General features: G+C 54.0%; 1 protein-coding gene and 1 long non-coding RNA gene across 2 annotated transcripts; both read left to right on the forward strand.

The window, feature by feature from the left end:
• The first annotated feature begins 8,427 nt into the window (after positions 1 to 8,427).
• On the forward strand, positions 8,428 to 10,113 carry LOC306650014. The gene is made up of 3 exons (XR_013760780.1): positions 8,428 to 8,525; positions 8,734 to 9,012; positions 9,991 to 10,113. It is a non-coding gene; the product is annotated as an uncharacterized lncRNA (long non-coding RNA).
• Positions 10,114 to 11,789: 1,676 nt separating this feature from the next.
• On the forward strand, positions 11,790 to 23,881 carry NUBP1 (NUBP iron-sulfur cluster assembly factor 1, cytosolic). Its single transcript, XM_079121613.1, has 11 exons — positions 11,790 to 11,934; positions 12,013 to 12,117; positions 13,539 to 13,672; positions 16,684 to 16,752; positions 18,536 to 18,568; positions 19,150 to 19,240; positions 19,818 to 19,972; positions 21,020 to 21,130; positions 21,327 to 21,429; positions 22,803 to 22,886; positions 23,589 to 23,881. The coding sequence occupies exons 1-11, from the start codon at positions 11,916 to 11,918 to the stop codon at positions 23,642 to 23,644; spliced, it is 960 nt and encodes a 319-aa protein (XP_078977739.1). The 5' UTR covers positions 11,790 to 11,915; the 3' UTR covers positions 23,645 to 23,881.

Consider the following 23,881-nt stretch of genomic DNA (forward strand, 5'->3'; position numbering starts at 1 on the left):
TCACCAGGTACAGGGAGAGGGCTTCCCCTAGGCGCCGGCAGGACCTCTATGACTCAGCACTGTGTCATAAAGCCTGGGGAGAGGGTCTCTGAGCTAAGCCTGTGCTCTTTCAGGTCAGCTGGGTCCCTATTGTCCAAATCTAAATGAATCCATCAGTCCCCAGAGTGATTGCGAGTCTCACAATGCACAGATTTGGGGATGCAAGACGTGGAACCTTATCTCTTCCTCTAACAACCAAATCTGTCTCTCCAGACCTAACTGCGCCCAGTGGGAGAAAATTTAATGTAGTCCACTCCAGTAAGCGCAATCCACTCAGGGTCAGTTTGGTCAAAGTTCTTTTCTTTCTTTCTTCGTCCCCAAGATGGCATCAAAATGGTCCACCCATACCGTGGAATACCACTTAGCAACAGGATGAACTCCAACCTATTCTGCTAAGGAGAAGCAGCTGGGTTCAAAAGGCAACGGCCCATGTGGTTCCATTGGTGACATTCTGGAAAAGATAAATCTATATGGACAGGAGACCAATCTGTCATTGCTGGGGCCACAGTGGCAGGAGGGTGGGTCACCAAAGGGAATGAGAAAATTGAGGGCAGGACTGATAACAGTGTTCTAATCTTGATTTTGGAGGAGATGATACAATGTGTCAAAACGCAGAGAACCCAAACAGCTTCCCGCTAATGGAGTCTTATCTGTACATAAATTATATGATGGGGACATGATCTTGAGCATCATGAGGCAAAAACCATGCCCATCACTAAATCCCTGGCATCCGGCACACTATTGAATGAATGAATGGGAAACTAAAATGAGAAGCTTTATTGTTCCAGAAATAGTATTCCGTTCTACCTTCTATAACAGTATTTCCCTCCAGTGAAGAAACTCCCTCCACTCTTGACTCTGGGAGTAGCCACAAAATGCGCAGGTAGAGAATAGGAGGAATGTCTATTTTGGGGGCTTCCCACCTTTGGAAATGGGGGAGAGGAGACTCTGACCCGCAAATGGTCCTTGTTAGTAGGTGTATCAGTCTGTTCTCCGTTACTGTACCAAAATACCTGAGATCATTAACTTCTAAGAGAAAAGGTTTATTTGGTCTCATGGTCTGGGAGGTTCCAGTGCATGACTGGACACCCCTTGTTTTGGGTCTCTGATGAGCAGTGGACCACTGAGGAGGCAGAAGGTCTCGGCAGGAACACATGGTGGACCAATACCATGGACACCATGAGCCAGGAATCAGAGAAGAGGAGAAAGGGACTCAGGTCCCTCAGTTCCCTTTAGGGCACACCCCCAATGACCTAAGTCCCTCCCACTAGGCCCCCTCCCTCAGTGGCCTGCTGGGGACCAAGCTTTTGGCTCAAGGTCCTGCGTCCAATTCAGCATCCAAACTGCAGCAGTAGATTTGGAAGTTCAATGGCAATTTTTTTCCCAATTGCTTAAAATCAGGAGTGGGTATGAGAGAAGGTGGAGAGGGGGAGGAGAAAAGGCACCTATTAAGCACCTGCTGGGCACTGTGCTGTACATATGCCAATCTACTTTCTTTCCACAGTGAACCTAGAGCCCCGCTAACTTGCAGGGTGGGGTAGGAAAAGCAAACAGACTCTGGAGTCCCCAGTGCCTACAGTACTTATTTGTAGGACCCTCTAAGGCAGGACATCACAGAGGGAGCCAAGAAGTGGGTCAAAAGGTTTGGGGTATTTTTTAAGCATGAAACTTTTATGATAAAAAGTTTTGTGTGCAGTATCAAAGAGTATAAAGTGAAATCTAGGGCTTCTGATCACTCTTAACTACTTGCAGGCTCCCCAGACATAACTACAGAATTTTTAGAAATATTCTATACATGTACAAGTGTGTGCACACACATCCACCACCCCCACCCATAGGTTTTCCACGTAACAGTAGCTCCTGGGATGGATTATGCTATTTCAGGATATGAACATCTTCCTTTTTAGTAGCTGTGTAGTATTCCATTATACAGATGCACTATTATTTATCTGACCATTCCCTACAGCTAGGCATTCCAGATATTTCCGGACTTTTGTTCTCACAAACATTATGATAATAAATTCCAAGTGCAATTTCTCTAAGCCCGATTTGTGGAGGTGTAGTTTGCACACTGTGAAATTCACCCTCCTCGGCACACAGTTCCAAGTCCTGCCACCACCACAACCAAGCCCAGAACATTTCTGTCACCCAAGGAAGTCCTGTGCCCTTCCCCTGCCTCCCAGGGGGTCCCTGCCCCACAAATGCCATGTAAATAGTCCCATGGTGTGCAGTCCTGGGAGCGCAGACCCTTGCCCCTAGTGCAGGGTTAAACGCTACAAAGTCCCTTCCCTGCGCTCAGGGTGTGCTGAGCACAGCAGCTGGAAGACTAGCATGGAAGGGCAGAAGTCATCTGTAGGGGACGCATGTCGTCGTGCAGGGCTGCCCTCCGTGGACCTCTGGATGTGTGTGCTTCCTACCTGCCTGGATACTGCTCTGAAGCTTTCCCAGGTCCCATGGGTCTCTGTGGGGAGCAGCTGAGCCCTGGCAGAGGTCCTGAGCCAGGTGCGGCTGCTCCCGCCTGTTTGAGTTGGCCTGAGCCCCAGAGCTGGAGGTGCAGAGAAAGTCAGGTGTGAACGGTCAGCCGGAAGGGGCTCTGAGTCCTCCCGCGGGTGCCCGGTACAGGCTGCTGGGTGTGGGGAAGGATCTTAGTACAGCCTGAACAGGGGCAAAGAATGTCCCTTCGTGGTTTCCAGGGTGGACAGCGCTCTGCAGGCCAGAAACATCCAGGGTCTTGCTCACCTGGGCTTACCTGAATGACTTGGGGATTCGTGTGGGAATAAATTATCTGAAACTCTGTCCTCCACATGGTGAAGTTATGTCATCAGAGAGCTAACCCATCTGTCTGTTGTGGCCGTCTGAGGACCTGGTTTGGTTTTCCTAAGTGGGGTGGGGCTCGTTGAAGGACGGTCTTAAGCTCAAGGTTTCGAGGTTTGACTGTGCAGGTAGAATATATAGTTATGACAAGCTATTACATATGCACGTGTGTGTGTGTGCATCTTTTCCTGCTGTAAAGAAAGACAAGAATCTATGTCGGGTCAAACAGTGAAGCAGAGAGCAACCTGTGAGCTGTACTATTTTTGTTTGGAAAGTGAAATTTTTACTTCTTATGGTGAAATTTTGTACCACGAACAATCTTTAAAATTGAAAAGCATTCTTCTTTTTATTTGTTACTAAATTCGTTACTAAATATTGTCCTAAAATGAATTGAAAACACAATAATTACTGAAAATATTATTGTCTGGAGAAAGGGTTTCAAAAACAGATGAACCCTGGGTGTCCAATACCCCAGGCACCCTGCTGCGGGAGACCCCTCGTCTGCCGCACGAGATTGTTTTCCATCTCTCTTAAACCATGTTGCTGGAAAACTCATTCTCTTTCTGAAATGCCACACGGCAGCAGCATCCAAATCTCTGAGGAGATGGAGGAGGGGTTGGGACTGGGGAGGGGGCTCTCTCTGTCTCCAGCAATGGGGTTCCCAATCTTCCACCCCTGCTGGGCCCCCCGACACTCTGAAGACTCCTGGCTAGGGTTGCCTGTGACCTATTTCACTTCAGTCCCTGTCTGGGACCTCCATGGGTGTATCGAGCTCCCTGGGCAGAGAAAGGACTTCTCCATGTCTGTGAATGTAATGCAGAACCCATCTGTCTGCAGGATGGTTGTGAACTGTCGGAGGTGAGGGCGGGGGCAGGACTGGCCAGGGGATCTCTGAGTATCAGTACAGTGGACGCAAGCCACATGTGGCTGCTGAGCTCTCGAAATGCAGCTGGATATCAGAGAAGCAGAATTTAAGTAGCCATATGTGACCAGTGACTATCACACAGGACAGTGCAGGGCCAGCAAAACAGGAATCATCCTGCTGCTTTATGGGCAGGCGAGGGGGCCAGACTCATCCAGGTGCAGGAGAGACAGGTGTCCTTGTATGTGTCCCTTGGGTGAAATGGGACTGAAATGGTGCTGGTCTTTGGGGGCCGAGAAGCCCTGGAAGGACCAAGGTGGGTGTGGCAGGGCCCGAGGGGACCTGCCAGATGTGCTCTTGTGCATTTGCATTTGAATGCTCAGCTTGGAAGTTGTAAAAGGCCGCAGGGGAGAGGCAGAGGCTGCAGGTTCTTTTGATCCTCAGATTCCCTGTGGCCTGGGGCAGGGGCCCGGCAGGGGACGAGCTAACATTGTGCGTGTGCGCATGTGAGTGTGATAGGACGAGTGTGCACCACAGGAGCATGTAAGGAACATGTGGCGGAGAGACTGGGTGGGCGTGGGTTTATAAGAGGGGGTGAGTGGATGAGCGTGAGCGCATGCCCGTTGGTGAGTGTGTGTGCGTGTGCGTGTGTGTGGTGAGACGCGGGTTTGCGGGTGTGAGTGTGTGGGGGTGTGAGTGTGTGTTGTGAAACGAACGGGAGGGAGTGCAGGCGGGAGGGAGTAGAGATGGGTGTGCCAACGCATGTGGCTGACCGATCGCAGGCGCCGGGCCCGCCAGCAGCAGCAAGGCCGCCGGGCTTGGGGGTCGGGGATGCAGAGCACCTGCCCAGCAGGACGTTGCCTGGCGACCCGGGACGCGCGCGCACACGCACCTGCTCGGCAGGTGCCCGGCATCCCGACCCCCGAGCCCGGCGGCCTTGCTGCTGCTGGCGGGCCCGGCGCCTGCGAGCGCCCGTAGTGCGATCGGTCAGCGAGCAGAGCATGAGCACAGCGAAAGCGGGAGCCGAGGCTCCTGCGGGGCAGAGGACCGTGGGCGCCCCCTGCGGCAGCAGGGACCTCCTGAGCCGCGCCGTCCTCCAGGCATCGGTGACCCGAGGGGCTCCAAGCAGCGAAATAGGGACACACACACACACTCGAATTCACCCACCTCGCTCAAGCAGGAAAGTCAGGAAATCCAGAAGGAAGCTGCTTTAAGTTTCGGGTGTGTTTTTGGTGCTTGGAGCGCCGACCTCCAAGGCGTCCAGCGATCTAGCAACTCTCAGGAAGTCTACCTGCAGATCCGTGCGCACGTGCGAGCTAAGACACGCGCACACCTGTGCCCGTGGCTGCTTTGACGGCAGTAGTGAAGAAAAATGGAACCGACCCGCTATCCCTGGGGAGAAGGTGGCTGAATAAAGTGCGGACCCCTATTCTGTGGAACACAGTGAAGCATGAAAAGAGGAGGTCAGACCTGGATTTGATCATAGGAGAAGCTTTGCAAGATGCAATCGGTGAACTAAGCAAGATGTCGAACCGCGGTACCACGTGATAGCGCCGGGGTAGAGACGCTTGCAGGTAAAGGCACAGAAACACCACTGGAGGGAAACGGATCCCGTGATAGAACCTTGGACCCAGCAGGAGTGGGTGGGTGGGCACCAAGAGAGACTTATTTTTCAATCGAAGTATTCCATACCATTTTTATACACTTTTATAATATATAGGTAATATTTGTGAATCATTTCTTTTTAAAGTTTAAAATTTTATTCCTCAAACAGAAGAGCAAATATATAAAAAATATACATCATAATGCTACCTATATAACACACATGTGGGATGTGTGTCTGTGTATGTGTGTGTGTAACTAAAAACCTAATAGGACTTCCGCTTCTGGTCAGGATTGAGTAAGCAAGGATAAACTTAAACCTCCTATAGGACACAACTCAAAAGATGTTCCACATTCATAAAACAATGTACTGGACATCAAGCCATAAGGGAAAGTGATCCCGGGAGGTGAGCCTTGTGACTGCCCCAGCAGCTGGCCAGGAGAAGGCTTCCAGGCCGTGGCACAGGAAGAGCCCAGCAGAGCTCGCTGATGTTCTTGAGTTCAGAAGACGGCTGGGAATGTGGGTGGCTTCCATGTGGCTGGAGTGTGGACAGAGCATGTGGCCCTGGAGACCTGCACAGGGTCCCCTCAGCCGTCAGCCGAGGAGTGATCAGAGCTTACGTGTGAGCAGACAACCATTGGAAAGGACTCAAGGGAAAGAACTACCTGATAGACTCACGGACGCACTCCCAAGAGCTCACACAGGGCTCAGAGTAGGTCCTGATCCCACGGTAGTTCAGATTTGCCACCCTAGGAAATCTCATAACTTATATAGCATCAAGTCAACATACCCACATGAATTTCACCTCAATAGCAGGGAAAATTTGCTGTAGTCTAATGCCACTCTGATCCCATCTAACACAGCTGAAAAGTTAAAATAGTCTTCAAAAGATTTTTTTAAAAGTTTCCATGTAAATTAGCTGGGTCTTAGAAAAAGATCAAAAATATTTGCTAAAGTAAAAAAAGTCTTCAGCACTCAGTAAGGTAAAATTCACAATGTCAGGCATCCAATAAAAAAATCAGAAAGCATGCAAAGAAGTAGGAAACTAGAACCCATAATGGAGGCTCGATTGAATCCAAGCCAGAATAACACCAATGGCAGAATTAGTAGGCAAGGGCATTTTAAAAGTTGTGTTGACTGCATTCTTTAACTCAAGGCAAGGCATGGAGGATATTTTTGCTGGGTCCGAAGGAAGTTTTCCTAAACTTAATTTTGTTTCCAGTCAAATTTCCTCATCATAGATAGGGGAAGATCTCCACCTAGTGGTAAAATTTAGGACCTGCAGGCACCTTCTGCAAGTCTGGAACATCAGAGATTTCCTAGAGTGTTAGTTAACCACATGCACCTGTTTAAAATGCCTCTGTCCTGCTGAATCAGCAGCTAATTCTTTAACCACTCTGACCTGGGTTCCAGTCTTGCTCCTTCCAATAATCTACTGTGCGACAGGCACAACTTTCCCTGCCTTGGCCTCAGTTTCTGATCTCCGCCTCCCTAACCTACAACCCTAAATTTACTTAAACACGAATGTGTGTTAGGTCCGTGCTCTCAGATGCTTTGCATGAGTTAATTTATCCCCAGAAACCACCTGAGACAAATGCTGTTATTATCCCTGTTTTAAAGAGGAGCAGACTGAGACTGAGACAGGAAGTGGCTTGCCCAGTGCCTCTTAGCTCATGAGAGTGGAGGTCAGATTTGCACACCTTTGTGACTCCAGCTGTGAGCTGTAAACCCCTGTGTAATCTGCCTTCATCTGCCTCACCTGTGGTCCTGTTGTGAACAACATGAGGAGTTTTCAACAAGTCCAGACCCGACTTCCTGTCTGAAGGGGTGTGGGGTGGGGGCCCAGGCCTATGTATTCAGAAAACTCCTGGTGGCAATAATGTGCAGCTGGGTTGAGAAGCCCGGCAATAGTTCTACACAGGTGTTCTAAATGTGCAGATTTACACTTTATTAATTTCAGAAGCATAAACACGTTTAATTAAGAGTTTGCTTTTAGAGTAGTTTCAGGTGTACCGAAAGACTGAGCAGAAAGTTCAGAGAATCCCATTTACTCCCCTTCGCCCCTTCTATTTCCTTGTCGTTGACCTCCTACATTAACCTGGTTCATTTGCTACCATGGGTGAACCCACATTGCCACCCTATTACTTACTGACGTGCACGGTTCACATTAGGGTTTGCGCTTGATGTACTCTGTGGGCTTTGACAAATGTAGAATGACATGTGTCCACCAGTGGCAAACAGGGATTTCACTGTCCTAAAAATCCCCTGTGCTCTCCCACTCTCCCCCCGCCCCCGGACTCCTGGGCAACCACTTGTTATTCTCTCCATAGTTTCAAATGTATTTAAAATTATTTTCCAATATAAGTCTTTCACATTTTGCTTGTGAATTCAAAACAATAAATTTTTTTCATTTTAATTTGTTGTTTTAGTCTTATTTACCATCTTAAACTCATGTAGGACAGATGAGCCTGGACACTCAAGGAATTTTCGGGAAGCAGGTTTATTTAAGCTATTCAGAGGGCCTCAGGCCTAAAAATCTCTGGACCCCGAATCTGGAAATTCTTGCAGATGTACGCTCAGTGGGTGGGTACTGAGCAGCTACTCTTTGTCCCATATTTTAGGTCAGAGGTTTCACAAGTTTTTAGCTCAGGAAACAGAGACAGTAACTTTTATACAGCAAGCTCTCTTGAGACAAAGCCTATCACACCTTTTGTCTGCAAACCTGCCATTTACAAAAAAACGGGAAGCTTCAAACCACAATGTTCTCTGCAGAAATCTTGCTGATGGGGCTGGGTGTGAGGTACTGGGTTCAATCCTCAGTACCGCATATAAATAGGTGAATAAAATAAAGGTCCATCAACATCTAAAAAGTATTTTTAAAAAAGACCTTGCCAATGAGAAGCTTAATTATGGTAAGGGTCTTTGGGGGGCTACTTCACAACCAGAGGGACTGAAATTAATTTAAGAAAATTTAAATTTAGTGTTTCGAATTCATGGACCTAAGTAAGTGTGAAGGGAATGTGCACGAGATTCCAAGTGCTGGTTTTGTTTTGTTCATAGCATTCATACTTTGGAAGTTATCAGAATAGAAAACTATGCTCGGACTTGGAACATGCTGTGTTCAGGGAAAGGGAAAACAGTCAATTCCAAGGCGGGGAATGGCTTCTAGGAGCAGAGTCTGCTGAGCCCTGTGTTGTGAAGGACTGGGTAAGGCTGGACAAGCAACGCCTGGGGATGGACCATTCAGCAAACAGGCCTGTATGAGCAACAGACAGGAATTGACCAGGGGGCCTGGGGAAGGGCCAGCTGCTGAGTGGGTGGAGCTTAGCGTTCACCAGCCTGCGCAAAGGCTGGCATGGATCGTGAAGGTTGCTGAGCATCATGATGAAAATCAGGCTTTTTCCTGTGGCCACAGGGAGCCACTGAAGGTTCATGGGCAACAGAGTGAGTCTGATTTGTGTGAGGAAAGGATGGAAGATATGTGGCAGAGAAATGACATGGGAACTGAGGGAGATGTCACCATGACCACTAATGTCTGGTTCTCCTCTGAGTCCAGTTGTATAAAACCACACTTCCTGTGCCTTTCGGTATGCTCATGTGACTAATTGCGGCTAATAAAAAGTGAGCATCTAGGCATCGTTTCTGGACCTTCCAGACAACTCCCTCCTCCATGGAGCCACATGAGCAAGCCCAGGTAAAACCAGGAAATTCCAGTTTGGTTTAAACCACTACTATCAAGGTGATCTGTTAGCTGGGTGTGGTGGCCCACGTCTGTAATCCCAGGGGCTTGGAGCCTGGGGCAGGAGCATCTCGAGTTCAAAGTCAACCTAGCAACTCAGCAAGGCCCTAAGCAACTCAGTGAGACCCTGTCTCTAAATTTTAAAAGGGCTGGGGATGTGGCTCAGTGGTTGAGTGCTCCCGAGTTTAATCCCCGGTACCCTCCACCCCCACCAAAGGTGCTCTGTTGTGAAGCAGTTGGTAGCTGGTACAGGGGAAATGGAGGAAACTGAGCAAGGCCGATGGATCCTCAGATTTGTGGCCTAAGCTCTTAGTGCAGGGGACGCCATTTGTGCAGATTAGAAATCAGAAGTAGGAACTGATTTGAGAACAAGTTGTGGCTGTTGGTCATGCTTGTAGGACGACCATTACGCACAACCCAGCGGGGTGGATCAGGACACAGGGATGGGAACTGAGGGAGAAGTAGGGGTTAGAGGTGAGACCAAGGAATGGCTCATGTTGGATTACAGATGATGGGGTGGACATGGCAAGAATTAGAAGTGACCCCAGAACAGAGCCTTGGGGGCACTGCCCTGAGTGGCCCTCGAACTTGAATGTAATTACTGTCCAGTGAGAGTGTGAGACGCAGACTCCCTGGCCCAGCCTTTCTGACTCAGGAGAGGGGGGATTCTATTTGAAACCTAGTTTCTGCCCTTCTGCTCCCACGGAAAATTCCATCCCAAGTGGGACAGGGGTTTGGCTCGGGAGAGAGAGCTGGGGCAAGGCTTGGGGGACAGTTCCCTTTCTTGTATTTTTCAGTGTGGAACACTCAACCACTTTTCCAGCCTGGTGGGGAGGAGTGAGGGGCAAGGGAAAGACTGAAAAAGATCCTGTGGTCAGAATTCCAGTGGACCCTGCAGGCTGTATGACCTAGGCAAGCCACTTACCTCTCCAGGCCTTTCTTTCGTAGGAGGAGAATAACCTGCATGCTGCCTGACACACGGGGCACTGGTTACCAGCCCAGGCCCTCTACCAAACTTGCCTGGAATCCAGGCTCTGCTGTTTCCTGACTCCATGAGCACAGGCAAGCGATTCTTCATAACTTTGTCTTCTTGCCAGCAAAATGGAGTCACCCGCTGCCCTCCAGCCTCTGCTGATGCTTTTGTTCAGCAGGAAACATCACTTGCCACTCTCCCCCAGCCCTGTACCTGTCGGTGTCTTCCACTCAGCCGTCAGGCTCTTGCAGATGTGGCTCCTCCAGGAACTTTTCCCCGCCCCCATCACCCTGATCCCCTTCTGTCACAGCCTTTATCATACTGTGATTGCGTGATTATCTGTTGTCCCAGTGAGATGACAGGGGCCAAGGCATCTGGAAGCACTAGCACCAACCATGCAGGCTCTGGAGCCAGACAGCAGGGGCCTCCTCCTTGGGCCCCTCACTCCCACTACTGCTCATGGGACGTTAGGAAAGTGGTTCTACCTATCTTAAACCTCAGGTTCCTCTTCCAAAAATGGAGTCAGGGACCCTGCAGATAGGACTGTTGAAATGCACGCACTAGGTAATTCACACTAGAAACATGCCCACGAGAGCTGGCAAATATTTCAACAATGGCGGGCTGTAATTATGGTGGTGAAAGGTAGCATTACTACTTAACAAACGAGTATCTGTATTCTTAGTGCTCACGGCTGGTGAAGTTTGTGCACTCACTGATATTTGTGCCAAACCTGCAAGTGACGAAACTCTAATAGCAACCGGCACACAAAGCACCCATATTTCCGTTTCTAAACACTGGACTCCACTGAAAGCAATCTCCCTGGAGAAATAACTGCAGCAAGGACCACGAGAGAGCATGGGTATCTTCCTCTGTCGGAATGCAAGAACAGGCTTCCGGAAGTTGGGTCAGTGTCCCAAGGACATGGGAGTGGGTTGGAAAAGGCTTCACTGGACAAATATGCTGTATTGGGGAAAGGGTGGGTGCTCATCCACACTTATGTCTTAAAAAAACAACAACAACCAGAAAAGGTTCTTCTTTAAGAGGAATGCCAGTTAATAAACATACAGATAACAGATAATGATAGGACTGGGAAAAATCACAACTTGCAAAGACCAACATAACTGTGCAGGCAATGATGCTAAAAACAGGAAGAGAAAAAAGGGTCAATAGAAAAAAGGATATTCAGATGATCTCGAGAGTGCACCCCAGGTCATTACTTCCAAAGGGAAAAGGGCTCCATTAACTGCAGAACTTGGGCAGACACCACCTTTTACGCGACCAAGCTCCATATTACCAATAATGCAACAAAGTGACATTATGCGGCAAGTATACAACTGCAACCATACATTCGGGTGTGTTCTGTAAAAATAAGTAAAATAATGTGAATCTAATCATGGGGGAGGGGTACCGGACAAATCAAAGATTATGAGATACTCTGTGGTATAAGGCAGCTGGTCTGGCCTCTTAAAACTTCATTGATGTGATGTTAAAAGGAAGGAGACTGAAGAGACCTAACAGATTGTACCGTGCGGTTTCTGACCGAACCCAGGATGGGAGCGTCATGGGGCTTATTCGGAACAATTGAGGAACCGCCTACAGATTGTGTACCAGCAGTCCTATGTGGACCTCTTGGGTATGAAAATGGTACTGAGGTCACGGGAGTAAAGCCTGGTTCTTAGAAGATACATGTCGAAGTAATGATGACATGTCCGTAGCTGTTTTAGAAGAAGCAGAAAGGAGCCCCACCCGCCCGACAGAGCTGGCGCGTGCGCAGAGCTCTCTTATACCGGAGACTTATTTCGTGGGGCTGGATGGTCAGATTGGGCCCGCGAGGCGGAAATGCACCGCCGCGGGTTCCGGTGAGCGCGTCGACTACAGCAGCAGAATGGAGGAGGTGCCTCACGGTCAGCTCGCGGAGGGGGCGTGGGTGGTGGGGCTGAGGGGACTCGAGCAGCTCTAACTGTAACCTTGTCTCCGCTCAGACTGTCCCGGGGCTGACAGTACCCAGGCGGGACGAGGGCCCTCTTGTCAGGGATGTCCCAACCAGCGGCTGTGTGCTTCTGGCGCTGGAGCCGCTCCGGACCCGGGTGAGCATGGGGCAAGGCCTGAACGGGAAGTGGAAGGCGCAGGCCCGGAAGAGGCGGGGCTTGAGGGGAGGAATGTGGGCGGTGCGAAGGGGCGGGACCTGAGGGATGAATGTCAGGCGCGGGGGTGGACAGTACTGTGTATATATTAAAAGTGGGCGGGGCTTAGTATCCACGGGGCGTGGAGGCATCCTCGTGTGAGGGGCGGGCTTTAAGAATGAGGGCGGAGCCTTTAAAGGGCAAGTAGCTGGGGAAGAAGGGATGGAGATGGGCAGGAGCCTGAAGGATCGATGACAGTCGCGGAATCAAAGAGGAGAGGCGTAGAGAGGGGTGGGGCCAGAGGCTTGAGTGACAGTAGCGACCGCGGAGGAGATAAGGGACAGGCATTTAAATCTGGAAGCCCCGGACTTAAATCCTCGCTCTACCAGCCAGACAGAATTTTCTTCCTTTTGAAGACTGAATCTCCCATTCATTCAGCAGAAATATGTTAACCACGTCCTAGGCACAGTGCTTGTCGTTGCGGAGGCGGCGTAAATGAGACAGACGTGGTCATTGCCCTAGTGGAGCTTAGTTTAATGAGGGAGAGAAACAGGTGAGCGAGCAAACAAATCACTAAGTACCAATCACTAAGAACCGTGAAGGACAAATTCCAAGGTGGAGAGGACTCTGAGAACCTACTTAGAAGGCTCTTGAAAAGCAGGAGGCTGGGAAAAGAATCTTGAAGGAGTTCAGAGAGACTGGTTGGATTCTGGGGTCCACAGCAAACACCTTGAGCAAGAGCCTCAGCCTCTCAGAGCCCTCTGTCCCTCATCAAAAAGGGAGAGAGAAACAGTTATCTCACAGTGTCATTTTAAGAATTTGAAACAAGATGAAGCATTGAAAACACAGTAAATGATAGTTATCCATTAAAGGTAATTACGGCAAACCTACTACCTGTCAAGGTTTCTGGGTCCCCACACTAGTGACATCTGAGGCCAGATTGTTGTGGGGAGCTGTTCTATGCACTGTAGGCATTTAGCCGCACCCCTGGCTTCTACTCACTAGATGTCAGTAGCACCCCCTCCTTGTAACATCCAAAACTGTCTCCAGACATTGCCAGACGTCCCTGGGGGGTTTCACCCCAGGTTGTGAACCTTTGTGCTCTGCAGATTCCCAGAGCTAGGACGGCCTAGACAGCAGGGAAGCCCACCTTCGTCGGGCTCCCCTTCTACTGGAGAAGGCAGATGTGTCAGCCACGAAGGCCATTCCAGGTGTGATAATGGCCTCGTTTTCTCTGTAGCACTTTCCTGCTGCCATTGGTGAAGTGCCATCTCATGCAGATCCTTCGACCAGCCCCAAGGACTTAGTCCCTCTAGCCTTTGGAAGGTGACACTCAGGACTGAGGCGGGGACTTTGTCACTTGAACTGCTTTTTTCCCCTTCTAGCCATAGAGGAAATCAAAGAGAAAATGAAGACCGTGAAACACAAAATCTTGATACTGTCTGGGAAAGGCGGCGTTGGGAAGAGCACTTTCAGTGCCCACCTTGCCCATGGCCTGGCCGAGGACGAGAACACACAGGTAGGACCTGGGAAGCCCGGGTGACGTGCTTTCTGCTGAGGGCTTCCAATGGAGTCCTTGGACAGAGTGGCACTTGGCACCGTGCCTGCAGAGAAGGGGAAGGGCCTGGCCCTCAGGGAAGCGTGGCACTGGGTTCTCGGCCCGGAAAGGGATGGCGGGCGTGCGTTCTGGTGCCGATCATTTGTCAGGACACGTTCAGACCTCTTTTTACTCCTTGTTAACCTCTTGGGTTTTCTTTAAGCCAAGAACCTGCAAACAATAGTCAGTGAGCTAAATCTGGACCATCTCCTGTGCGCTAAGAATGGCATTTACATTTTTAAATGGTTACTTTTAAACCATTACATAAGTACCTCCACGTTATCCTTGATTGCCCATATTTTCTTCTTGGCTCCTGCAGAAGATATTTGCTGACCCTTGTCCTAAGTCATCCATGTCTTCTAGAGTAGAATGCTCGAATGAGCTTGAAAACTCAAATTACCCCATGCTGCCTCCGCGTGTCAGCTGTTCTGAAGTGTGGGCGACCAGGAACATGGGCTCCGCAGTCACCATCCGGTCCGTCCATGCCACCGCCGTGACCTCTAGCAGGTCACATGACCTCAGCAGGTCAGCAGTCCTCCCTCACCAGTTTTCCTATCCATGAAGTGGGAGCCAGAGGTCAGAGCGAGCTGACGCCTGTGAGCGCTAGCCTGGTGCCAGGCCGTTGGTGCTCCGTGACTGTCCAGGATCACGGTCGCCACTCACTCCCCTGACTGGGACGTGAAGGCCAGGGGATACATTCCGCTGCAGCCATGCTGGCAGCCCACCCCAGGCACCGTGCAGAGGGTGAAATGTGCTGGTCGATTTCTTTGTTTGAGTAGGCAACAATCTCTTGCCACCTGAGGGTCAGGTTGCCCAATGGGGTTGTCAAGAGATCGGCTTCCTCAGATCAACCGTGTTATCCAGAATGATCCTGGCTCTTAGAAGCTTTTAGGAATATTCTTGAACTGCCACCCTGAGACGCCTTGCCTGGTGGTGGTGGCAAGTAGCCAGCCATTTCCGTCACTCCCTCTCACATATTCCTGCTCTGCGCACATCTGCACTTTCCAGACGCTGGAAACACCGCCTGCCGTGGCCACCGGCTGGTTAGCTGGATTTCTTTATGCACCAGTGGTTTAAAAAGCGTGTGGGAAAGTGGTGTTCCCAGGCAGACCCACTCGGGACAGCGAGGTGCTGCTGTCTGCAGGCCGTGCTTGGCGTTGGCATGCGGCAAGTGCTCGATGGGCCTTTTTAGTGGGGACAGGAGCACAGACTTCTCCGGGCCCTTGGCCCTTAAATCCAGCAGGAGGGTACCACACCCTGTCCCTTGTCGCCTGCCATCTGGTGGGAGCCCAGCACTTGCTGTGCAAGGCCGTCCTGTCGTTTCATTTGGAAGGGGGCCGGCATCAGGGGAGAGCAGTGTGGGAAACGCCCTGACAGTCACAGTAGCCCAGGGCGTGTGGAAGTCATGGAGGCTGGAGGAGCAGGGGACGTCAGCCGTCCTCACTGCAAACCCGGGGTCCTGCTTTGTGGTCCGCAAGGTGAGCTGGGTCACCGAAGCCAGCGCTGGGTGTTCGGGCCCTCCCCGGGGCTTGCAGGCGCGCGGCTGGAGGAGCTCCTGGCCCCCATGCTCATTTCCCAGGCAGCGGAGGCAGACGAGAAGCAACGTGCTGCTTCTGGAAGGAGACTCTGCAAGGCCCAGGGTCTGCGTAGAGCCCTTCCCGCCCTCTTCCCGAGGGCAGCTCAGGGTGGGGGTAGAGGGAAAGCCCTGGGTCCCAGCAGCCCCATGGAGCTGCGGCCAGAGCCTTCCCCGCTGTCCGCTCCTGTTGGCTGGTGGCAGGGTCCTGGTGACTCGTCCGGCACCTTTCTGGGCCAGGGCTCAAGGCCTGACTTAGGCAGAAGAGCCTGGTTATTGGATGGTGACGTCTTCACCACACATCTGAGGCGCTCACTGTGACCTGGGCACAGGAGCCTTCAGCAGCCTTTGGGTGCCCCGAGGGGTCTTGCATCCACGCATTATTTTACTCTGTCCCTCTCCTGGTTGTGGGGGAATTGATGAAGTCACTCCTGGGGGACTGGCGTGGAATCGGGTGTCTGGCCATGACCCCAACACCAAGGGAAGTGGGCAGAGGGAGAGCAGCCTGCTCCAGCCAGCAAGGTGCCCTGTCGGGCAGCCCAGCAGAGGGCGCCTTCCCCAGCGCGGGTTGCCCGGGTGCAGAAGTAGGGAGGTTGGGTTTGGTGAGAGGCTGGAGGAAGGGAATAAGAAATGCCAGGAAATCACCCAGAGGTTCTACACTGGGTCCGAGACACTCGACTTTCAAGATGGACCTTAGCCCGGCCTTTCACAAGGTCTCATTTATCAGACAGGGAAGAGGGCGCTGGCAGCGGAAGGAGTCATCGGAGACTATGCCTAAGCCACCTGCAGAGAGCTTTTCTAGGTTTCTTTCTTACATTAAATTCCTTCTCTGAAAGCTTCCTGTTAACCTGCAGGGTCACAGGGGCAAGGGTCTTGGTCAGAGCTCAGCTGGAAGTTTTGCTCTGGCCCTCCTTTCCAGACCCCCTGGGTTTGTGGAAAGAACTCTGGCATTGGAGACTTTTTTACGGCCCAGCTGTGTTCCTTGCTCATTGAACAAGTAAGTCATTGGGCCTTTCTGAACCTCAGTTTCATCTTTTGTAAGGCAGAGATGTTGACACCCACATCCTAGGGCTCAATAAACAGTTGACTGAACTTGGTTCTCCAACTGACCTGCTGCCCTGTCCAAAGATCACCCTAGGAAGTCAGCCAGACTGAGGCAGGGGGCAGGTGGGGACAGCATCGATCAGCTACACTCCAGGAGTTTTGAACTGAGCCCTGGCCTGGACGGTCAGCCTTACCACTCTCCCTTTCAGGCATCTGATGGTTCCAAGTCCGACCTGTTCCTTTCTGTCTGCTGTCCCCTGCCACAGTCCTGGAGGGGTGTCCTCTCGGCTGTTGCCCACTACTCTCTTCTCTCCAGGTTGCCCTTCTGGACATCGATATCTGTGGGCCGTCGATTCCCAAGATAATGGGACTGGAAGGGGAACAGGTAATGCTGCGTTTCACACTGGGGGCGGTTCTCCTAGGGCTAGCTGTGTGGCCCCAGACGGTCACCCCAAGGATGAGAGCAGAGCGCATGCTGTACCGCGTGCCAACCCAGGTCGGTGTGCAGTAGTCCATTTGTCTGCTCATCAGAAGCTGTGGATTTGGGGGTGGGTTGAATCTGAAGCCCACCCCACTGTTCAGGAAGCGCCCCTTAGTGGGAAGGGACGCGGCCAGCACAGTGCGGAAGTGAGATGCAGGGCTCTCCACGACGCCTGGCCAGGGCTCGCCTTGGTGCCCTGGAAGCCTGAACCTTTCTGCCCTGCGGTCTGCCCGGGGAACTGAGCCTGAGGCAGGGGAGTGGTGTGGGTGGGCCAGTACAGGGCCGCAGTCTGCACAGAGGCCAGCCCTTCCTGGAGGATGCCCCCAGGGTGCTTCCTTCCCACGTGCGGGCACTGTTCCGGGAGAGCTGGTGAAGCAGGCGGGCAGGCCTCGAGGGAGGGGCAGGTGACTGGAGATGCCCAGAGCCAGGCCTGCTCTGTGAGGGGATGGGCCAGGGCACCCTCTGAGGGTGGCCTTCAGCAGCTTGCAGGAGCGGGCCAGCTGTGGACAGCTGGAGCAGAGTGCCCTGGGCTGACGGAGCCAGGTATCCTCCATGTCCTCGGAATGGAGGGTCACCTGAGGCAGGTGGTGCCAGCCCTGCAGCACCACGGAGGCTGCAGGCTTGTCTGGGGCGCAGGGAGGGGGTTGTAGGCTGCCTGTGGTTGGGGTGAAGCCCAGGGTCCAAACACCCTCCAGCTACACCCTGGTCAGAGCCCCAGGGCAGGCCACGGCCTCGGTGGCCCAAGCTGCTCACCCTGAAGAGCTTACAAATTAGGAATTAGACCAGGCTCAGTGGCCAGAGCCTGTAGCCCAGCTCCGCAGAAGGCAGGAGGGTGGCTGAGCCCAGGAACTCGAGGCCAGCCTGGGCAACAGAGCAAGACCCCACTCCAAAAAAAAGAAAAAAATTCTTAAAATGATGAAATGAACATACAACAGTAGGTTCACTGTTTTCTTCTCTCTGTTGGATCCCATTTTCTCTCTTTTTTAAGACCAACAACTTAGCAAATGACTGTAAACAGTAGTAAACAGGGTTTTTTTAAAAGTAAAACTTTGAAGTCAGTCACAAAGGAGCACATTGTATGATTCTGTTTGTGAGACGTAAACAGAACAGGTGAATCTGTAGACACAGAAAGTAGGTAAGGGGCCTCCCGGGGCTGGGGGCATTGTGGGGACCGGGAGTGACAGCTTGGGAGTGCAGGTTTCCATGAGTCTTGCAAGTGTCCTGAACGGCACCGAGGCAAGACGCCCAGCTCTGCAGATGTTCAGGAAGCACACGCCGCACACGCTGCCTGGTGAGTTGTGTGGCGCGTGATCGCATCTCAGTAAGGCTGTGGCAAAGTATTCAGTGAGGAAAAAGAGACCTTTGACCTGGCTTTCGCCCGCTGGGAGCGGCAGGCCGGATACAAACCTCACGCCTCGGGGGAGCCGTGCCCCTCGCTGCTCCACGGTCAGCTGCACTTTCTCACCCTCTCTCCGTCTCTTAAAAGTTTAGACTCAAAGTTAAATTTGAACTTGAGTAATTCTGGTTCTCTGACTAGAGACTGGGGCCAAGTTTCAAAATAACCCAACTCAGGGAGCGTAGAGTGGTGGGTTGTTTTTACGAGACTCTCCGCTTGGTTTGTCTGTGTGCAAGTGTGACCAGCAGGCATGACCTCCTGCTAACGCACGCCAACGCCATGTTCACACAGGTCCACCAGAGCGGCTCGGGCTGGTCTCCAGTGGTGAGTTTCCACTTCCGCTTGCTGGGAGTGCTACGCGTGGGGCAGGTGTGCACAGGCACTTGTGGCAGGTTGGCGACACTTTCCTCAGCCACCTGCCAGTCCACAGATGCCTACAGAGGCCCTCCTCCAGGCACGGGAGAGGCGATGGGGACGGGTGGGCAAACCTTGTCTGTACAGGGCGGACAGTAAAGATGGTCTCTGTGGACCCAGAAGAACTGACTGCCCCTGTGACTGACTGCCCATGGCTGTGTTCCAATAAAACTTTATTGACAAACAGATGGTGGACCACGTTAGGCCCAGGGGCCACAGTTGCCCACCCTGACCAAGACAGCTAAGGCAATGACAGCCACTTGCTTGGGCTTGGCTGGCTGACATCCAGCTGGCCACACAGTGCCTCTCTGGTCCCCTGGTGTGCTCACCTTTTTTAAAAAGTGGTTTTGGGAGGCAGTGAAGATGCCCCCAGGTGACAGGCCCAGACGGGAAGCCAGGGAGGCACCCCGCCTTTTGGTTGTGAGTAAAGTGTGTCCTGCCCTTGTCCCCTGTCCCTTGTCCCCTGCCCCTTGTCCCCTGTCCCTCTCCAGTACGTGGAAGACAACCTGGGGGTGATGTCGGTGGGCTTCCTGCTCAGCAGCCCTGACGATGCCGTCATCTGGAGGGGACCAAAGAAAAACGGTTTGCCACTCGCCGTCCCTGTTCTCTGTCCCTGCCTCAGCCCACCCTGTGGGAGCAGCAGTCGCCCTGCTGGCTCTGGAGGGCGTTGGTCTCTGCCCGGGCCTCTCCCCGCCGGGCAGGTGCTCCGCCACCGCCACCGAACGCACCGCCCGCCATGCCCGCCTGAGGAGCGCCTGGCCTGGCCTGGCTCCTGGTGAAGGGAGCCGTGCGGGATGCCGGTTCCACTGACTCCTTTGAGCTTGTTCCCCCTCGATTGATGGATCCTGGCGTTGTTTTATTGTGGTTTTGTGTCAGAGAGGCATGTGAGGTGAGAGCCCTGCCAGGTCGCTCAGTCCAAGGCTTGAGGTCCTGGCAGGGGAGCAAGACTGAGGAGTCCCTGGGGAGGCATGGGCAGGGTCTTAGCCCACCTCCAGCCTCTACCCACTAGATGCCAGGAGCCCCCGTGGCCTCAGCCCTCAGCAGGCACCCTGGGGACAGTGTCGCCCCAGGTGGGAAGGGGCCTGGAGCAGGTGCCAGGGTACGTGCAGGCCACGCTGCTCTGCCAAGGGAGGGAGGTCCAGCCCCGGCTCCTCTGCAGGCATGATCAAGCAGTTCCTCCGCGACGTGGACTGGGGAGACGTCGACTACCTCCTGGTGGACACCCCGCCGGGCACCTCCGACGAGCACCTCTCGGTCGTCCAGTACCTGGCCGCCGCGCGCATCGACGGAGCCGTGATCGTCACCACTCCTCAGGTGGGCAGCTGCTCCCCAGCCAGAGGCGGCTTCTCCAGCAGTCCTGGGACCCCAGACTCGTGTGGCTCTTCAGAGCGAGCGTCCGCAGCCCCCCAGAAGCCCCTCATTCAGAGCTGCACTGGGGCTGCCGTCCCTGTGGTCCCGGCAGGGTGCTCAGCCTGCAGGGGGCTGGGCTCCATCCAGCACCCAGACCTGATTCCAGAGAGGGCAGGCCGCCGTGCCGCCCTTCCCTGGAAGCCGGGCCTCGGCATGTTGACCACACTTCTCTGGGAAACACGGCTTCAGGCCGAGTTTCTCAGGCCCTCACGTCCGGCACTGGTGTGGGAAATGTAGCTGTTTAGGGGGCACTTGTGACAAAATACTTTATTCATAGGCCACCGAGCCACTGAGGTACGATGAGATGGGAAACCAGGTGACAGGAGCTACAGAGCAGCCGTCCCAGAGAGCACGTGGGTGGCCCTGAAATGACCATGGGTGGGAAAAACGGGGAGGGCTGGACGATGCCTGTGCACAGGGAAGTGGCGCCAGGACAGGAGGCGCACGAGGTGTGTCCGCGCAGACCAGGGCAGCAGTCCGTCCTTCCTTTCTGTCCCTGAAGTCGTCCACATCAGCAGGACCAGACCTTTGCTAGGAAGGCCGGCTGGTAACTACCCAGACTCTGGGCCGCCGGGGGTGCCCCTGCTCTGCCCTGCTCTCACCGTGCCATCGTGGAGGGACAGCAGCGTAGAGGGCACTGAAGAGAAGGGCAGGCGAGCGCCAGAGACCTTGGCCCAGAAGCGGCTTCCGCCTGGCCTGGCCTGGCCGGGGAGCAGCGCCCGCCCCCGCTCAGCAGCGTGGGTTTGCTTCTTGGCATTTTTGGGGTTTTCTGGAGAGTTACAGCAGCTGGAGCAGGGCTTGTCACATAGGCCCTCATGAGGTCCCGAGCAGTGACGGGCATCCCAAGGGCTTTGTGGGGGTGTGCCCTCCGCGTCGCAACCACCTCCTGCGCCCACAGCCTGTCCCTTGCGCTCTGATCTGGGAACGCCTGGTCTGTTTGAACCTCGACAGGAGGTGTCGCTCCAGGACGTGCGGAAAGAAATCAACTTCTGCCACAAGGTGGCGCTGCCGGTCATCGGGGTGGTGGAGAACATGAGCGGCTTCGTCTGCCCCAGGTGCAAGGTGAGAGGCGCAGGGGCCCTTCTGCCGCCCTGCCCTTCGGGAAGTGGGCTCTCAGCCTGGGGCCTTTGCGGGACGGGGACAGTCTCTTGGTGGCTTCCGTGCCACACTCAGAACGAACCCTTTGCAAGTGTCAGTCTTTAGACACGTCTGTCTTCGTGAAGCTCAACCAGCCTCCTCCCTTTGCTTCTCCTCACAGAAGGAGTCTCAGATATTCCCGCCCACGACGGGCGGGGCAGAGGGCATGTGCCAGGACCTCAAGGTCCCTCTCCTCGGCAAGGTGCCTCTGGACCCGCACATAGGTGGGTAGTCTGCCCGCCGTGAGTGGGGGAGGGTGGAGGCCATGGCGGGGGGCGCGGGAGGCTAGGACAGGAAGGCACCAGTGGCCCCTGATGCCCTTGCAAGCCAGCTGGGGTTGGGCCGAGTTCCAGAGGAGGCAGCAGCTGCGGTGCAGGCCCTCCCGTGGGACCCTGCCTGCCCTGGAGCTGTCGGAGGGGCGGGTGGGCCTGGGGTGTCAGCTGGCGGCCAGGAGTCCGGGGTCCTTCAGGAGGGTGAAGATCCAGGCACCGGGGCTGCAGGGAGAGCGAGCTTGCCAGGAGCGCGTGTGGAGGGGAAGGGCAGGAGGACAGGTTGGGGAGACCTGCCTTGAGGACAGGGGCGCGGCGATGCTATGAGGATGGAGCCCAGAGAGCCCAGAGACCCGGGGCCAGGAGTCGTGTCCCCAAACCCCCTTTCCTTTTTCCCACACCCCAGAATACTTCTGCAGTGTACAGTTGCCTCCCCAGGGGATGGGCGCACACCACCGGGCAGTGGTTGCTGACGGTCCCCCCCACAGCACCCCAGGGAGGGACAGAATGGGCACGAGCCACTTGGAGCACATGTCAGTCCCCGTCAGCCTCTGCCTTGCCCTGGGCAGTCCTTAGGATGGCTTGGTGGCCAGGAGCGTTTTAGGGGAGATGCCTCGGGAGGAACCGAGGGGGCCCGTGCGGGAGGGGGAGGAGGAGGGTGTCAGCCTGCGGCCCCTTAGCCACCGTCCAGCTCCCAGAAACGCCGGCACAGCCACCAGTGCTTCCTCGGGCCAGGCGCCCCTTGGTCAGGTCTCCCTGGGTTCACACGTGGTCCTACAGACAGCCCACGTGTGACCCGCCAGGGCCTAGAGCTGAGCGCCCGTGAACGGGCCTTGAAGGTGAGGTGGGTGGGAAGAGCCCCTGCCAGGCGTGTGCCAGGCGCTCGTTGGCATTGTGAGCGTGAGGGCCTGTATGTGCACAGGCCACACGTGTGGCGTGTTTCCTGAGCGATGCCAAGAATACGCGGAGTCCCTTTTGGATTTGCTTTTCATGTATTTCCCTGTGAGTTCCATACTTTCTCTTTGTAACAACATGCATTCGTTGTCTGTTTACTCCAAGAACTAGTTCCTCTCTTACAATGCAGACTCCTGGGCCCACCGGGCACTGCGGGGGCCCTGGAACCTGTATTTCCCACACATCACCCAGCTTATTACATGGTTGAAATGCTGGCCAGGGCCTCCGTGGGGTGAAGGGGACGCAGCTGAGGCCCCAGGATCCCCACGTTCTCAGCAGCTCTGGACCTTCGCATCACCCCTGCACAGGAAGACACCCAGGCCTCCTGTGCCCCTTTCTTCCGGGCGCTCATTTCTTCCACTCTTCTCTTTCAGGTGAGAGCTGTGACAAAGGCCAGTCTTTTTTTGTTGAAGCGCCGAATTCACCAGCCACATTAGCCTACAGAAGCATAATTCAGAGTAAGTGTGTGAGTCTGTGAATTCAGTGCCCCCTGCCTGGGAGGCTGCAGGAAGGAGCTCAGTGGCTGGGCATGAGGACAGCCTTGCACTTAGAACGGTCACCTGCAGCAAGGGTGGGGGGGCCTGGGATGACCAGAGTGGCCCAGGAAACCATGAGAGGTCTCCCAGTGTGTCAGTGTGGTGAACGGACTCAGTTCAGAAAACACGGTGAGGGCAGAATCTATGGCAGAGGAAGGTCATTTCAGGAGACTAGTAAAAAATCAACTTAAAAAAACCCAAAACCGGGGCTGGGGAGATAGCTCAGTTGATGGAGTGCTTGCCTTCCGTGCACAAGGCCATGGGTTCAATCCCAAGCCACCTGCAGGCCAAAGCCCACCAGCAGGCAGCCTTGGTAACAGAAGTGGTAGCAGAAGTTAGAGTCCCCGCTCTCAGCTGTGACTGGGCCTTCCTCGCCAATAAAATGGTGTTCATGCCCAGCATCCCGGGTCCAGCTGCAGGATGGGCCATGTGAGGCCTCCAGCCACTGGCCACGCCTGCATGGAGCCGTGGGAGGCGTGCGGGCCACGTTCTGGGCTCAGGGCATCACAGAAGCAGGCTTTCACCTGGAGTGGAGCACCGGGGATTCCGCTGCAGGGTGGGTGCGGCGGCCCTGGCCCGGGGCTGGTCAGGTTTGCACCCTGCGCCTGTCTTCTTGTTTTCCAGAAATCCAAGAGTTTTGTACTCCCCGACAACCAAAAGAGGACCTCGTCAGTTCCTGAAGCACAGGACAGTGCCAAGGACCCAGCAGCCCCCGCGCTGCAGAACCTGGGCCGCACCTCCCATCACACCTGCCCCACTCAGGTCAGGAGGAGTTGCAGCAAAAGGGACCAAACGCTGGCGCCACCTGAAGTCGCGTCCTGAAGACACTGTGGCCATCGGGCTGTCCCCCTTTAGAACATAGCTCAGGGCTCTTTACACATGTGCCATTGTAAAATAAAAAGTCTCCTTGAACCTGT

This window comes from Sciurus vulgaris, assembly GCF_902686455.1.
Source record: "Sciurus vulgaris genome assembly, chromosome: 18".
Taxonomy (NCBI): Eukaryota; Metazoa; Chordata; class Mammalia; order Rodentia; family Sciuridae; genus Sciurus; species Sciurus vulgaris.